The sequence below is a fragment of the Martes martes genome (assembly GCF_963455335.1).
Source record: "Martes martes genome assembly, chromosome: 4".
In the NCBI taxonomy this organism is placed as follows: Eukaryota; Metazoa; Chordata; class Mammalia; order Carnivora; family Mustelidae; genus Martes; species Martes martes.
This window is the reverse complement of record NC_137891.1, coordinates 181,878,106-181,894,891: the sequence shown is the minus strand read 5'-3', so window position 1 is coordinate 181,894,891 and position 16,786 is coordinate 181,878,106. Positions and strand designations below refer to the sequence as shown.

General features: G+C 48.2%; 1 protein-coding gene across 1 annotated transcript in view; it reads left to right on the top strand.

Annotated features, from left to right (window-relative positions):
* The window catches only part of PRDM2 (PR/SET domain 2), a 121,523-nt gene that overhangs the window by 71,912 nt on the left and 32,825 nt on the right, over positions 1–16,786 (top strand). The window contains exons 6-7 of the mRNA XM_080800430.1: positions 3,492–3,602; positions 9,283–13,663. Coding sequence (XP_080656556.1) covers positions 3,492–3,602; positions 9,283–13,663 — 4,492 coding nt within the window. The remainder of the gene's footprint in view (positions 1–3,491; positions 3,603–9,282; positions 13,664–16,786) is intronic.

Sequence of the window (16,786 nt, the reverse complement as noted above, 5' to 3'; positions counted from 1 at the left end):
CCAAGTACCAGGAAAAGAAATTTACTTAAGGAAATGTAGCAGGTTCCCCCACCTGTTACGGCAGTATTTGGCTTTGTGAGTGACACCAAGCATGCCTAAGTGTGAGTCTGGACACCTGGGCCCTCATTCCTGTTCTCTCGTAGATGAGTAGCTAGTTGCTCTGGGGCCCTGGCCTTCATTTTTCTCTCAGAAGAACAGGTAGGGCAGGTGGTTTTGATGGCCCCGTCATCTCTGGTCTGCGGTCCTAAGGGGAAGTAACTCAAGTGTCAGATGGTTCTGATTTAAGATTGTATCATTTCATGTGTCTGGGAATCTCTGTCTCAGGAACGAATGATAATTAGATTCATGATAGGCTCATTTCTATGGTAAATTTAAGTCTGTCATTGTTCACCAGAGGTACTTAGGAGTACATTTAATTGTTCTTTTCTTCAGTGGTTACAAGTGGTTTATTAGTGGTATTTGCATACTTTTTTAAAATCCTTACATATATAGACTGCAGAGCCCCATTATGTCTTCGGTGACCTGTATTGTATTGGTTCAGCCTAGTGGTTCTTAACCTGAGAAGACCTCCCACTCCCATTCCGGACATTGGCCATGTCTGGGGACTTTGGCTTGTCACATTTAAAAGTGGGGGTGCTACTGGCATGTAGTGGGTGGAGGCCCGTGGTGCTGCCGAGCGTCCTCCAGTGCGTGGGACAGCCCCCCAGGGAGGGTGTGATTCGTGGGATGCCCAGGCAGCTTGTGGCCCTCTCAGTAGGACGCACATGTCCCTGCTTCGGGTGGTTTCTCTTCACAGGGCACCGAGGTCTCCTGGTCTTGTTTTTTAAAGAGGGCACCTGGAGGGGGGCGGGGGCACTTCTCACTGATTAGGTTTGGGGAGGCTAGAAGCAGACATGGACATTATCAGCTAGGTGTTTTAATACTCTTTTAGGCCAGTAATGAAACGTAAAGTGGTACTTTTGGCTTTTAGATAGTTGTGAGATTTTAGTCTGAATACATATTAGTGAGTGATATTATTAAGGTTGTGCTGTTTTATTATAAGTCTAGGAATGACACGTATTTAATACTCTTGTTTACGTATAGGCCAGTTTTTTTGTATGACCTGCTAACCAGCTTTGTATGGTGCTTGAGAGGCTGCAGAAAATCTCTGAATTGCTTTTTTTTTTTTAATTCTTTTTTTTTTTTATTTTATTTTCTTATTTGACGGAGAGAGCAAGGTCACAAATAGGCAGAGAGGCAGGCAGAGAGAGAGGGGGAAGCAGGCTCGCCGCTGAGCAGAGAGTCCGACACGGGGCTCGATCCCAGGACCCCGAGATCATGACCTGAGCCGAAGGCAGAGGCTTAACCCACTGAGCCACCCAGGTGCCCCTCTGAATTGCTTTTTTAAGGAATTCTGTTACAATAAAGGACATCTGTTTTTCTGTCAAATTTCACAGTGTGACTTGTTTTAATGTCCCTAAGCTTCATGTGTACCAGGCAAAGTGTACACTGTACCTCCACCTTTACTTACTCCAAAAGCTCAGGCCTGTGCAAAGTAGAAAGTAGGAGATAAGAAAGGGTCAATCCTTGAGCTCTTTGGGGAACATGAGGTGGTACGTGATGTCTTAGAACACTTTCGTGTTTGTGATCCAGGGAAAAACTTTCCAGAATCTAACTTTCAAATTAAGCACCCTACGGCACAGGAGTCCTGCCAGGGGTCTCAGCAGACAGGAACTGTGGTGTTAGAGGAACTGTCTTGGTAGCCGGGAATCATTTCCACCGGTGGTGTTTGCGCCCTGTGATCTGATAGGGACTGGGCATTGCACACGGGGAAGGGTGTCTGTCGTCGGGAGGATAAGAAAATTGTCTGGAAGTAGATGGAATGTAGGCGTCCTGAAGCACAGCCGGATTCCTCAAGAGCCTTGTCCTCACATTCGGGCTTCGTGCCCTTCAGTTGACCAAGGGAGAAAGAATTGCAAGAGGAGCTTAGGTCTTCCACTGCGAAATGGTGTTTTTTGTTTCCTTGCCCTTTACAGAGGGGGATTGGTTTATAATCCTTCCCCCTGCAGGCTCTTGGCTTCTGTTCCCACCAGAATGTGGTTTCAGGGAAGTGCTTGCTTGGGTCCTGAGTCCCATTTTAGGTGCCTTTGGAAATGAGGGATGGAGGTGTTACCAGGAATTTACTTGCACAGACTGTTACCTTATGTCTTGGCAGAAAGCATCAAAGCATTTTTTTTTTCATGGACCAAAGAATTAGGGATTTAAAACAGTATTGGCCAATTATTGAGTATATTGTACCCCCCCGTTTCATCTCTTAATTATTTATCTAAATTTGGTGGTGGTTTTTAGGATTATTTGATTCATATTTTGATGGATGTTTCTATTTTTTAACCGTTACGGACTTTTCAGTGTTACTTGTATCTCTCACCTCATTTTCGTGTGTCGTCTATAGTTTAGTTAATGCTGCTCCTCCATAGTGATCCTTTTCCAGGAGCAGTGAGTGGTTTCCACTGGTCATTTTGCCAGTTCAGACAAAAAGGTGTCACGAAACTTGTTCTGAAAGAGAAAGGACCGCCCTGCATTGCAGAAGGAGAGGGAAGGAGTGTTTGGGAAGGATGAAGAGGAACCTGTTCTGAATCTGAAAACTGAAACGCAGGAGCTACCAGGACAAAGAAACTCGGAATTTAAAAAAATACCAAAGAAGGGCCACAGATTCTGGTTCAATCCCAAAGAGACTGAGCTTCCAAACCTTCGGTACTGGTACTTTTCTGGAGAATTGCTTATCCGTATTGAGTATCTTGGTGACCTGAGCTCCTTGTTGTAGCTTGTCAGAAATGCATTGCATTTTAATCTTATCTTCTGAGCTGCGGTAGCACTTGGAATCCAGTTAGTGTTTCCTGAATTCCATTCTTCCCGTTGTTGAGGGAATCCTGAATTGTACTGGACCTGGAGTCCAGTCCACGGGGACCCTCAGGATTCATGCCGGCTCGACAGTGAGATATTCCTAATTACTCTGCGTTTGGTATTGGAGCCTCTGCGCATATGCGTGCGTCCTTGGCAGTTCAGCAGAGCCGCCTCTTGCCGTTTCACTCCACAGTTACGGATACCCACGTCTTAACTAAAAGGAGCCCAGGTTCTACTGCCTTTTGTTTTTCCCCAGTGTGGTGCTTACAGACTTTTGCCAGTCCTTATTTGTGTGGTATTGAAACTCGATGTTAGGTACTGCTCTCATTTTCCTCCAACATCAGTATTTTTAACTTTTCTGGAATAGATGATCTGTTAGTTTGGTAGGGGAACTAATGCCCAAGAATATAGGGTTTATGGGTTTCTTTTTTTTTCTCTGACACGGCTTAAAAGTATTCGGATTCATCGTCTGTTCCTTTCTTTAGAAATCTGATACAGTCGCCTAGAAATCTGCCATTTGCTGTCATTGGATTAGTAATTGTCTTTTTCGAGAATTCAGGGTAATAGTGAGTGTGTAAATAAGTAAATAAATAAATGTTGTGTTTTAGGGAAGAAAAAATCCCAGGAAAATAAAAACAAAGCAAACAAAACCGAAGACCTACAGCTGAAGACAAGTGAGCCAGATTCTGCTTCTGCAAATATGAGAGATTCTGCAGAAGGTAAGCTTGGAAGTTGGCCTTGTATGATTTAGGTACGTATGAGAAGTTATTGTAAATCTCCTTGGGATGCCCTTCTGAGACTTCACCCTAGAACTGGAAAGGGTTAACAGCAAAAGGCTGCCTGAATTTAACATGGTGAACTGAGCCTTCCACAACCCACCTCCCCTTAAAAATATTCCTAAAGACCTTCTTTGTTGAAAACGGAATTATTCCCTGGTTAAAATGAAATGAAACATATACTATATGATGACACTTAAAAATTTTAAAGTTCAAAACCATCAAAAACAACTCTCTGGTGATTGAAGTGAGACTGGCAGGGACTTGAGAAGGCTTCTGGGACACTGGCACTCATCGGTCCCTGAGCTGCATGGGGGCGTGTCAGTGTGTTTACTCCGAAGTGTTTTATCTAGCTGTATGCTTATGATTTATATACTTATATTTTTATGTTTGCACTTAAGTTAAAAACTTACTTGAAGTATCATACACCTTTGATTTTATATATCAGCATGAAAAGTGCAGAGAAGAGTATTCTTTTTTAGGTGTATGGTTTTTTTTTTTTTTTTAAAGATTTATTTGAGAGAGAAAAAGAGAGGGAGCATGAGTGGGGGTGGGGGGGTCAGAGGGAGCTGTGGGGCTCATCCTAGGATCCCGGGATCATACCCCTTGTTTTTTGTTAGAAATTAAATTCCTATTTTATTTCTTCGTGTTTCTCTATACCGGATTTTCTTATCATCCCTTCTGAGGATTGATATTCTAGGCCTTCCACGAGGTGAGAATTCAGAGAGAGAGAGGCATGGATTGCAAATTCATCAGAAAGGCAGATTGCTCTGTGCTCCTTGCAGCTGAGCGACCATATTGAGACCTTTGATAATAGAAATGAAGGAGGCGTGTCATAATTTGTTATGTGGCAAATATATGCAAACTGGAGCTTTCTAAGAAGTGTCTGTAGTGACCCAAACAGGCAAATTTCAAAATCTAGGCTTGTGACTCTTCCAAGAAATATTTGTAGAGGAAAAAACCCAACGAAATATTTTGGATGCCTTTTAAAAAGGGCGAAAAATTGATGTGATCTGAAGAGAAACCAGAGTGTTTGGGTACCTTTTAATAAACCACTTTATTAGCACTGTTTGCAATGATGTCATTCGTAAAGGGTTATATCTTGTGGCATTTTATGGAGCCAGAACAGACAGGTTGATTTCCTAGAGCCTTGTAACACCAAGTTCTGTGTGCTGATAGCAGATTTGCTAATTAAGACTTTTTTTTGAACGACAGCACAGATACTAAAGAACCGCAGTGCCTTTAGTGGCAGAATTAAAGAAAATCCAACAGCCCTCTCTCGCCTTCAGTAATTGAAGACAGGTTATTTATTCCTGACACGATGTTTGGTCCTATGAGGAAAAGTACCTAATACTTAACCTGTTTGTGGAGTAGCTGGTCCAAGTGTGGTTGGTTCCTCACAGGCTCGCTCTCAGCTTCTCCTGAATGTTCCGCATTGTCCTCAGCAAGCGGTCTGTGTACTGAGCAAACAGTCCTGACTCTTCTTTGTGTTCCCCCAACCTTCCTTTATTTTTAAAACTCAGCAGACCTCGTCGGGTGTGTGGATACACGTTGATGTGGGCCTTACTAGTTAATTAATAGAGCTCTCAGTGTTTTGCTCCATATGACTTTGGATAGTTTTAAATCTGGGACTGTTTACCAATCAAAGGGAGAGAATTTTTTTCCCCCCTTGTAACAGAAACCACAGATTTTGGCTAAAAATGGACTCTAAAATTACTAAGCCTTAGAGATGTTATTTTCATTTTCTGTTGTCTCATTTTGATTTTTTTTTTTTAGCAAGATGCTGAGTCTTTGTTGAAAATGTATGTGGAAAGGGAGTTAGCTCCTGCCACCATCAAATGACTGGTGTCCCTGTCTATGGGGAAATCGTGGGATTAATGAAGTTTGTTTTCAGGGAGAGAAGGCTGGTCTGTCGGGAGAGAGGTAGTGGACAGGTAGAAGTAAGACTTAATGCCCGGGGCGGGGGGATGGGGGCGGGGAGGTGGTGGGTGGCAGGGCTGAGCAGGTGAGCTGGGAATGGTTGGCCTTTTTAGCCCCTGCCCCCAACATCCAGGTGGTCACCGGGTCTGTTGACAGTGTCTTCTCTTGACAGTCTGACTGCTCTTTTCTCTGTCTATTGCTTCCTTCCATTTCCATCTTTTAGTCTCTCCCTTCTAATACCCCCTCCTTGGAATTAGTCTCCAGCCTTCAGGAATGTCCTCCTCCCAGTCCCATAAGCCATCTTGCTGCCAAATCTCCCATATGACACTCTGCTGCTTTAAAATACCTTAATGGAGCCCCACCGCCCCCAGGTAAGTCCACACTAATTTCCAGTGTGGGACGTGTTTTGATTCCTCCTGTTTGCTTTTCCTTTTCTGCCCTTGACCTTCAGGTTCAGCCTGCTCAGTCCTTTCTCTAAGATGCATTCCTTCCCTGCTGCGCGAAGTAGTTGTCGGGTGTTTCTCCTCCGTGCTTCCGTAGCAGCCCGAACTAACCCCGAAGCATGGCCGGTCATTCATGACAGTCTTGGTGCCCGCCTCCTCGTCGAGGCTGAAGGTGAAGCTCTGTGAGGATAAGGGTCTGGACAGTCACGTGCACCTAGCACAGGCGTGTGGTAAATACCGGCGCAGGGAGCGGGGAGCCAGCGGTCAGAGTGGCTCTGCGTCCTTTACAGAGCTTTTCTTAACGCGTGTTGCGTTTTCGTAAAAGCGGCTTAATTCGGCAGGGACTCAGGTGGGACTGTACAGAGAACAGCGCCGTCAGCATTAAATGGGCTTGTGACAGGACCTGGCTTCGAGTCCCTTGCTGTCCCTGTGATTCTTCCCAGCCACTTCTCCGCTTCTCTGCTTTCCTTGATAGCTTCACTATAGTCTCCCTGTCTCCCCGCTCTGTCCCTTCTCTTAGGAACTCCATTAGGCATTTGTCCCCACTGTTGTCACCGCCACCACGCCTGCACCTTGGTAAATTGGATGTTCAGCCCTGTCCTCCTCTTAGCCAAACCATTCGTAGTCCCGGACACAGCTGGCTGCTCCCTCCTTTTGGAACTTTCTTTACTCTTCTCGGCTCTCCAGATAGCCTCATTCTTCTGATCTGTAAGTACTGGAGTCCTCTGGGGGACCATTTTCCCATCTCTCTTCTGCCTGCATTCATTCTCCATGTGGCCGCGTGCAGTCCTTGCTCCAAATACCACTTCTAGTTTGAGAATTTGTTCAGTCAGGGCTCAGCCTCTTTGTTGAACTTGAGTCCTGCAAAACAGATGACTTAATAATACCTTTACTCAGGTGTGTGTGTCAGTGTGTTTGTGTCTCCAAAGTAACTCTTGATTCCCCCTCAACACACACACTCACTGAGCCGGGGGTGGGGGAGGTGTTGCGTAGACCTACTTTCCCTCAGTCTTTTCAGTAAATAGGATTATTCCAGTTGCTGTGGAATCCTCCTTGGCTCTCCTCCCTCCCTCCCTCCCTCTCTCTCTCTCTCTCTCTCTCTCTCTCTCCCCCCCTCTCCCCCCTCTATCTACCACAGTCAGTCAGCAATCTTGTTAGCCTTTCATCTTCAAAATACATCTGTCCAGGGGCGCCTGGGTGGCTCCGTGGGTTAAGCCTCTGCCTTCGGCTCGGGTCATGATCTCAGGGTCCTGGGATCGAGCCTCGCATCGGGCTCCCTGCTCAGCGGGGAGCCTGCTTCCCCCCCTCTCTGCCTGCCTCTCTGCCTCCTTGTGATCTCTGTCAAATAAGTAAATAAAATCTTTTAAACAAAACAAAATACATCTGTCCAGTGTCTGACCACTTCCCACCACCTCTCCCTGCCTTCATCTTTGTCCACCTAGAGTTTTCTTTTTTTTAGTTGCTCAGTCCCTTCTCACCCCAGACCTTCTGACTTCTTGCTGGTTGTGTTTGTTTGTTTGTTTGAACACATCCAACCTGTTGACTCAGAACTTGTGCCTCCGCTGTTTCCTCTGTCTGGATGGCTTCCCTCCCCCAGATATTTGCGTGACTCATTTTCTTTAGACTTCTGCTCCGCTGTCCTCATACTAGTGAGTCCCTCCCTGACCACCTGTGTGCCGTCTACCTTGGGTTGGGCTCAGGTGGGTTTCTTCTTTTTTCTTTTTATTAAGTTTTTACTTTAATTCCAGTGTCATTAGCATCCAGTGTGACACGGTTTCATATAGTTAACATCCAGTTAACATCCAGTGTGACACCGGTTTCAGGTGTGCAGTGTAGTGATTCAGTAGTTCTGTACAGGACTCTGCTCGTGATGAGAAGTGTACTCTTAATCTCATCTCCTGTTTCACCAGTGGCCCCCCTCCCCCAACCCCCCGTAACCACCAGTTTGTTCTCTGTAGTTAAGAGAGTCCGTTCTTTGGTTTGTCTTTTTCTCTTTCCCCCTTTGCTCATTTGTTTTCTTTTTTAACTTCCACACTTGAGTGAGATCGTATGGTATTCGTCTTTCTCTGACTGACAGACTTTGCTTAGCACTATACTCTCTCGCTCCACCCATGTTGTTGCAAATGGCAAGATCTTACACTTTCTCGTGGTTGAGTAATACTCACGTGTGTGCGCACCACATCGTCTTTATCCATTCAGCTGTCGGTGGGCACTTGGGCTGCTTCCGCAGCTTGGCTGTTGCAAATAACGCGGCAGTAAACATAGGGGTGCATACAGCCTTTTGAATTAGTGTTTTTGTATTTTGGGGGGTAAAAACCCCGGTAGTGCAGCTATTAGATCGTAGGGTAGTTCTGTTTTTTACTTTTTTGAGGAACCTCCAACACTGTCTTGCACAGCGGCTGTACCAGTTTGCATTCCCACCAACGGTGCATGAGGGTTCCTTTTCTCCACAGCTCCTGAGTTTTTAATAATTTGATTAGTCTTGGGAAATGTCTCAGCTTCTAGATACATCGTTTTGGTTGGGAAGGAGGGAGAGAATCACTCTGTTCAAGACAACCTATGAAGAACCTAACCTGGTGATGTGATTTATAGTTTCCTAGTTTCAGTTTGGAATCAAGAGGAATTAGAATTCACGACCAGACTCCTGATATATCCAGTATCATTGCATACTGGGTCCGAATCCTGTATTGTGTCAGTATCAGATGCAGGTGTTTTTTCTTTGTTTGTTTTTTTAGAGGTTTTATTTATTTGAGAGAGAGGGTACATGTGAGATAGAACAAGCATGGGGAGGGGCAGAGGGAGAGGGACCAGCAGGGAGCCCAGTGTGGGACTCGAACCTTGGGATCATGACCTGAGCCTAAGGCAGACGCTTAAGTGACTGAACCCCCCGGGCTCCCCTTCAGCACAGTTTTAAGTAATACACTTTCTGTCAACAAAATTGAACTTACTTATGTGTGACTGAACACAGAAGAGATTCGGAGCTCCACGTGGGCACACTGTGTTTGCACACGTATCCTCACCACACGGCGTGTTGCCTGGTGCGTAGCGGGGGCTCCGTGAGTGTTCGTTGAGTAAATGAACAGGATGGATTCCTGTCCACTGTAGCTTCATACACGAGGAGGCAGAGCGTTTGGTTGCTGGTCGTAGTCTCCCGCACCCGTCTTCGGTGATAAGAGGAATCGTTTGAATACTAAGAACTGATCCTCAGGTGGCTAGTTTTCGTCCTCACGTCCATGCTTCTGCTTCCCTGTGCCTTCTAGGTCCCAAAGAAGAGGACGAGAAGCCCTCAGCGTCAGGCGCGGAGCAGACCGCCGTTCTGCAGGAGGCGGTCAGTCAGGATGTGCTTCCAGAGCTGGTAGCTCCCCCCGCCGCCTGTGAGCCCCACACAGAACCAGACGAGAAGCCAGAAGCCGCGAACTGTGAGGGGAATGATTTGGAGGAAGAGGAGGAAGAGGAAGAAGATGAGGAGGACGAGCTGGAGGAGGAGGGGGAGGAGGAAGCGGACGTGCCAGATGAAAGCGCTGCGAAAGAGCCAGAAATACGATGCGATGAGAAGCCAGAAGATTTATTAGAAGAACCAAAAAATGTTTCAAAAGAAACGCTTGCGGGCTCTCTGGAGGCTCCACCTGTTCCCAGAACTCCCAAAACTAGAGAAGAGGCCAACGGCGATCTGTTCGAGACGTTTCTGTTTCCGTGTCAGCATTGTGAGAGGAAGTTCACGACCAAACAGGGGCTCGAACGGCACATGCACATTCACATATCCACGGTCAATCATGCTTTCAAGTGCAAGTACTGCGGGAAGGCGTTCGGCACGCAGATCAACAGGAGGCGGCACGAGCGGCGCCACGAGGCGGGGCTGAAGCGGAAGCCCAGTGTCCCGCTGCAGCCGCCCGAAGAGCCGGCCGAGGGCAGGGCGCCTGGGGACGGGGCGGCCTCGAGGGATGACTCGCCGCCGTCCGGGCTCGGGCAGGACTCGCTGCTCGCGCATTCAGAGAAGGCCCCCCAAGAGACCGTCCAGTCTTCTGTTGGAGAAGAAAATGGGGAAGTCAAAGAGCTTCATCCGTGCAAATACTGTAAGAAGGTTTTCGGGACGCACACCAATATGAGACGGCATCAGCGCAGGGTGCACGAGCGTCACCTGATTCCCAAGGGCGTGCGGCGGAAAGGGGGCCTCCTGGAGGAGCCGCGCCCTCCCGCGGAGCCCGCCCCGCCCGCCCCGAGTGTCTACGTGCCCAGCACAGAGCCCGAGGAGGACGGGGAGGCAGACGACGTGTACATCATGGACATCTCCAGCAATATCTCGGAAAACCTGAAGTTCTATATTGATGGCAAAATTCAGACCAGCAGCAGCACGAGTAACTGTGACGTCATCGAGATGGAGTCCGGCTCGGCGGACTTGTACGGGATAAATTGTCTGCTTACTCCGGTCACGGTGGAGATCACCCAAAACGTCAAGACCGCCCAGGCCTCCCTAGCAGATGATCTTCCTAAAGAGCCTTCCAGCGGCACCAACAGTGAGTCCAAGAAACGGAGAACCGCGAGTCCTCCCACACTACCTAAAATCAAAGCCGAGACGGAGCCTGACCCCTCGGTGCCCTCGTGTTCCTTATTGCCTCTCACCATATCCACGTCAGAGGCCATGTCTTTCCACAAAGAGAAAAGCGTGTACTTGTCATCGAAGCTCAAACAACTTCTTCAGACCCAGGACAAGCTAACTCCTCCTGCAGGCATGTCCACAACCGAAATCCCAAAGTTAGGGCCCGTTTGTGTGTCCGCTCCCGCGTCGATGCTCCCCGTGACCTCGAGTAGGTTTAAGCGGCGGACCAGTTCTCCTCCCAGTTCCCCGCAGCACAGTCCCGCCCTTCGAGACTTTGGAAAGCAGAGCGACGGCAAAACAGCGTGGACTGATGGAGTTCTAGGTTCCAAAAAGCCCAAATTAGAAAGCCACAGCAACTCACCGGCGTGGAGTTTATCTGGGAGAGAGGAGAGAGAAGCCGGGAGCCCGCCGTGCTTTGACGAATATCCAGTATCCAAGGAGTGGGCAGCCAGTTCTACTTTCAGCAATGTGTGCAACCAGCAGCCGCTGGATTTATCCAGCGGTGTCAAACAGAAGGCTGAGGGCACAGGCAAGACTCCTGTCCAGTGGGAATCCGTATTGGATCTCAGTGTGCATAAGAAGCCGTGTGGTGACTCGGAAGGCAAGGAGTTCAAAGAAAATCATCTGGTGCAGCAAGCCTGCAATGCTGTAAAGAAAAAGAAACCAACCACGTGCATGCTGCAGAAGGTTCTTCTCAATGAGTACAATGGCCTCGATTTACCGGTAGAGAGCGCTGCAGATGTGACGCGGAGCCCGAGTCCTTGTCAGTCCCTGGATCCCCAGCCAGACGCTGGCCTTGGCCCGGATTCCAGTTTATCGGCCCCTGTGGCTGAGTCCCCACCCGATGTCTCTCCTCCCTCACCTGCCCTACAGACCTCTTCCCTTTCTTCTGGGCAGCTGCCTCCTCTCTTGATCCCAACACACCCCTCTTCCCCCCCAGCCTGTCCTCCGGTGTTGACTGTTGCCACGCCACCGCCTCCACTCCTTCCTACTGTCCCTCTTCCGGTCCCCTCTTCCGGGGCTTCTCCCCGTCCGTGTCCCTCTCCTCTCTCGAATGCCACCGTGCAGTCCCCGCTTCCCATTCTCTCCCCTACAGTGTCTCCGTCACCATCTCCCATCCCTTCCGTGGAGCCGCTCACATCTGCTGCCTCGCCCGGACCCCCCACCCTTTCCTCGTCTTCTTCCTCGTCGTCTTCCTCCTCTTCCTTCTCCTCTTCGTCTTCCTCCTCTTCCCCCTCACCACCACCGCTCTCAGCAGTATCATCTGTTGTTTCCTCTGGGGATAATCTGGAAGCTTCTCTCCCCATGATAACCTTCAAGCAGGAGGAACTAGAGAATGACGATCCGAAACCCGGGGAAGAAGCCCAGTCTGCAATTGAACAGGAGATTGTTCAGGAGACATTCAACAAAAACTTCGTCTGCAATGTCTGTGAATCACCTTTTCTTTCCATTAAAGATCTAACCAAACATTTATCTGTCCATGCTGAAGAATGGCCCTTCAAATGTGAATTTTGTGTGCAGCTCTTTAAGGCTAAAACTGATCTGTCAGAACATCGCTTTTTGCTTCATGGCGTTGGGAATATCTTTGTGTGTTCCGTTTGTAAAAAAGAATTTGCTTTTCTGTGCAATTTGCAGCAGCACCAGCGAGATCTCCACCCAGACAAGGTGTGCACCCACCATGAGTTTGAAAGCGGCACCCTGAGGCCCCAGAACTTCACCGATCCCAGCAAAGCCCATCGAGAGCACATGCAGAGTTTGCCAGAAGATCCTTTAGAGGCGTCGAAAGAAGAAGAAGAGCTGAACGATTCCTCCGAAGAGCTTTACACAACCATAAAAATAATGGCTTCTGGCATAAAGACGAAGGACCCGGATGTCCGACTGGGGCTCAATCAGCATTACCCGAGCTTTAAACCACCCCCGTTTCAGTACCATCACCGGAACCCCATGGGCATCGGTGTGACGGCCACAAATTTCACTACACACAATATTCCGCAGACGTTCACCACTGCCATCCGCTGCACAAAGTGCGGGAAGGGTGTTGACAACATGCCGGAGTTGCATAGACACATCCTGGCGTGTGCTTCGGCCAGTGACAAGAAGAGGTATACCCCTAAGAAAAACCCAGTGCCCTTGAAGCAGACTGTCCAGCCCAAAAACGGTGTGGTGGTTCTTGATAACTCCGGGAAGAACGCCTTCAGACGAATGGGACAGCCCAAAAGACTGAACTTTAGCGTCGAGCTCAGCAAAATGTCCTCGAACAAGCTCAAACTAAACGCATTGAAGAAAAAAAACCAGCTGGTCCAGAAAGCAATCCTTCAGAAAAACAAATCTGCGAAGCAGAAGGCCGACTTCAAAACCGCCTGTGAGTCGTCCTCGCACATCTGCCCGTACTGTAACAGGGAGTTCACGTACATCGGGAGCCTGAACAAACACGCCGCCTTCAGCTGTCCCAAAAAACCGCTCTCTCCTTCCAAAAAAAAAGTTTCCCACTCATCCAAGAAAGGCGGACACTCCTCACCTGCAAGTAGCGACAAAAACAGCAGCAGCCACCGGCGACGGACGGCGGACGCGGAGATAAAGATGCAGAGCACGCAGGCTCCTCTGGGCAAGACCAGAGCACGCAGCTCGGGCCCCGCACCGGTCCCACTGCCCTCCTCGTCCTTCAGGTCCAAGCAGAATGTCAAATTCGCAGCTTCAGTCAAGTCCAAAAAGCCAAGCTCCTCCTTAAGGAACTCGAGCCCGATCAGAATGGCCAAAATAACTCACGTTGAGGGGAAAAAGCCCAAAGCTGTGGCCAAGAATCATTCTGCTCCGCTCGCGAGCAAGACAGCCCGCGGCCTGCACGTGCGGGTGCAGAAGAGCAAAGCCGTCCTGCAGAGCAAATCCGCTTTGGCCAGTAAGAAAAGAACAGACCGGTTCAATGTAAAATCTAGAGAACGAAGTGGGGGGCCGGTCACCCGAAGCCTCCAGCTGGCAGCCGCTGCCGACCCGGGGGACAGCAGGAGGGAGGACAGCGGTGGCAAGCAGGAGCTGAAGGACTTCAGGTAAGCTGAGTCTTCCAGGGCCAGAGGAAGTCCGAGCGGACCAGTGCGGGGGGGAAGACGGTTGGAAGAACACAATATTCTTGCCCAATGGCTGTTTTTTCCTTTTTTCCTGTAGAATTTTGACATAAGCGTTTAAAGGAAGTAGCAGTTGGTTCAGTTGGAGGCACGAAGAAGGGTCACACTGCTTTGACTGCCTCAGACCTGAATTCCCAGCTTTTGTGTCAGATCTAGGACTCACCGAGTGATACCGTTTCTTTAATAGGGCCGGTTGTGAATTGAATTTGAAACCATGAGAAAGCTCTCAAAAGTACCCTATTATGAAAAGATGAAATGCTCTCACGCTTCCTTCGTATCTTGGGTAATATCTCCGTGTCACTTTGTGTTATTTCTGGACCATAGATCATTGCTCATGGTTAAGGTTGTTGGATCACCGAGTTTGTTGAAACCACACTGTAGTCTTGTTCAGTATTTCTGTGACTGGAGCATAGTTACAGTAATCGAGCATGCTTTTATTATTCATGCTTTCTTTTATTGTGTTTTAATTTGAAAAAGTTGCCTCATTGGTTAAAAGAAACACATGACACCGTACTCCTTTTAAGATGCCTTATGTCTCCCCACCCGTTCCCCTCTCCAGACAGAGGATAAGAAACGGGCCAGATTCCGAAGAAAGGAGAGGAGGGAGCGCTGAGAGCCTTGCATGGGGGCGCAGAGCCTGGCAGGTCCCTCAGGCAGGTGTGTCAGTGCCTTTGTTCCCTCCCAGTAATGGCAGAAGAATTCATCTTAGGGTGGCGGTGACTTCACCGTTTTATTCTGTGTCCTCCCTGTATTAAGAACTGTTCTCAGTGACACATTAAAAACACAGGGCAGTGGTTAAATTTGTCATACTGACTTTACAGACTTTCCAAGGTACTCAGGTAACCTGAGCTGATGTGTGTTCTCGGAATCCCTGCTCCTGGGTGATGCCTCCGGGTGAATCCCATGTGACATAGGCAACATCAGATAGAATTGCTGCAAAATAACTTCCAAATCTTGTCCTTTCAGAGTGACGAGCTGCTCGGCTCTAGGCTTTCTTGGCTGTAACTTTGAGCGTCTGAAAACTCTGGTGTTTCAGGCAAAGCATTAGTATGAATTGTGAGGAGTGAAAGCGTTAGAATGAATTCTGGGGAGTAACTGCCATCTCGGAGAGTCCTGAGGACGCCGAGGTGCTGTGGTCACTGCACAGTTGATGAGCGGAGTCCTTGGTGCAGGTGTGCCTTAAGTCGTGGCTGAAGAAAGATGTAGAGAAGCCAAGGCTGATGGGAATAATTTACTGTAGGAAGGAAGGGTCACAGTTTTAAAGAGCGACCTTCATGAGTGAACTAAATAATCCGTCACGGTAGTTCCAGATCGGCGTCTGGTCTCCGGCCGTGGCATATGCCTCACGTAGCATCTTGGAGCTTAGCCCCAGCAACAGTGCGCACCTGTTTCTCAGCTGTTCAAGCTGCCTGCCTGTGGCAATTTAACTGTGTACCTGTTTGTACCCCGTCTGTGTTCTGGAAGTTCCACGACAACAGGATGTTCTTGAACTGAGTCCTTTTCAAGGTTAAAGAACCAGAAAATGCCATCATTTTCATAGACTACTAAAAACGCCTCCCGGGTGGTTGATGCTCTAGAATGTACTATGCATCCCTTTTTGTCTGCAGCGTCACCTGAAAGCATCACTCATTTTGTACCGGATCCCATTTATACAGTTCAAGGGTGAGGTTATGAAAAATTAAAGTACAATGAAGGTAAACTCTCTTGAGTGACTATACATGTATGAAGTTCATTCACTTGGCCTCTTACTCATCTAGTGCTTTTTGAAGAACCCTGAAAACTTCAAAGGACCAAAGTGCCTAATAAAATTTTGTCTCTTTTCTTTGCTCCAGTTAATCTTAGTAATTTTGCTTTATTTGATAGTTTATTTAATAGAGGGTTCCATGGCTGGAATGGATTTGGCCTAAAAGGTAACACTGAAGAGGCTGATACGAAAACATGGCTGTTATTTCTAACGGGTAGATGGTGGCAGCAGGACTCCCCTTCCCGGTGGTGGCCCCCAGTGGCATGAGTTGCTGGCACTGTACTGTGGGCACATCTGAAGGAAGGATGTGTGTCTTACACTGGGGTGGAGGTGTGGGCGGGGAGAGGGCTGCTTACGGGTGACCACAATACTTTGTGAAGTATTTTTGGAAAGTGAAAAAATCAACATGTTCCATAGGACTTCATAGTTTAATTATCTGCACCCAAGAGTGGGCATTTCTTCGGAGAGTTTGTTGTGATCATCTTAGCACCTTTTTGTGCATTTGCTGTAAAACTGGGATTCCTAAGCTCCGGCCTCGGGCAGCTGGGGGGTCATCACTGTCCAGCCCAGAGCTCTTAGAAAGCCAGCCTCATCCTCCCTCCGTGTTGGGTGTATTACACTGGAAAGGAATTGTTTTAGCTGTCGTCTTCGTCCCTTCTCTATATTTCTGCTTGCAGATTTTATTCAGGGATGATTTCATGGCGCATGTTTAGAAGGAGCTGCTTTGCCTTGGTTTTTTCAGTGATTTTGCTTTACTTGGCGCATTGCATATTCAAGGACTTGCACCGAATTGGCCATACATCCTTTTCCTGTGTGTCTCAGCCTAACAGACTGTGATGGAGAGCTAGTCCCTAGCCCTCGGACATTTTGCATTTGAATGCCAGTTGAGGATTCCACAGTTTCTCAAGCCATGTGAATGAAGTCAGAGTTTCCCACTGACTACTGAGGGCTCAGCAGAATTTGCCAGTTGGTCATTTCCTGGAGCACAAGACTTTGTGCCAGTCAGGGTGTAACAAAGACACGTGTTCCAAGTCTCTTCTTAGCACAGAGCCGTAGAGGACACCAGGCATACCACCCATCTTTAGATGGTCCTGGGACAGCTGTCAACCCAGCGGGTCCTTCTCTGTGTTGCGCTCACCTCCCACGGTCAGTGGCCAGAGCCCACCTGTGTGTTGTGGGACTGGCGTTAGATCTCTTGCTAAGGGCTCATTTCCACCTGCTGTAAGGAGGAAAGGCCAAGACCATCTCTGGTCTTTGTAAATTTCAAGGTGTTCTTACTGTTCTTTAAAGCTTCTTTTAGGGCA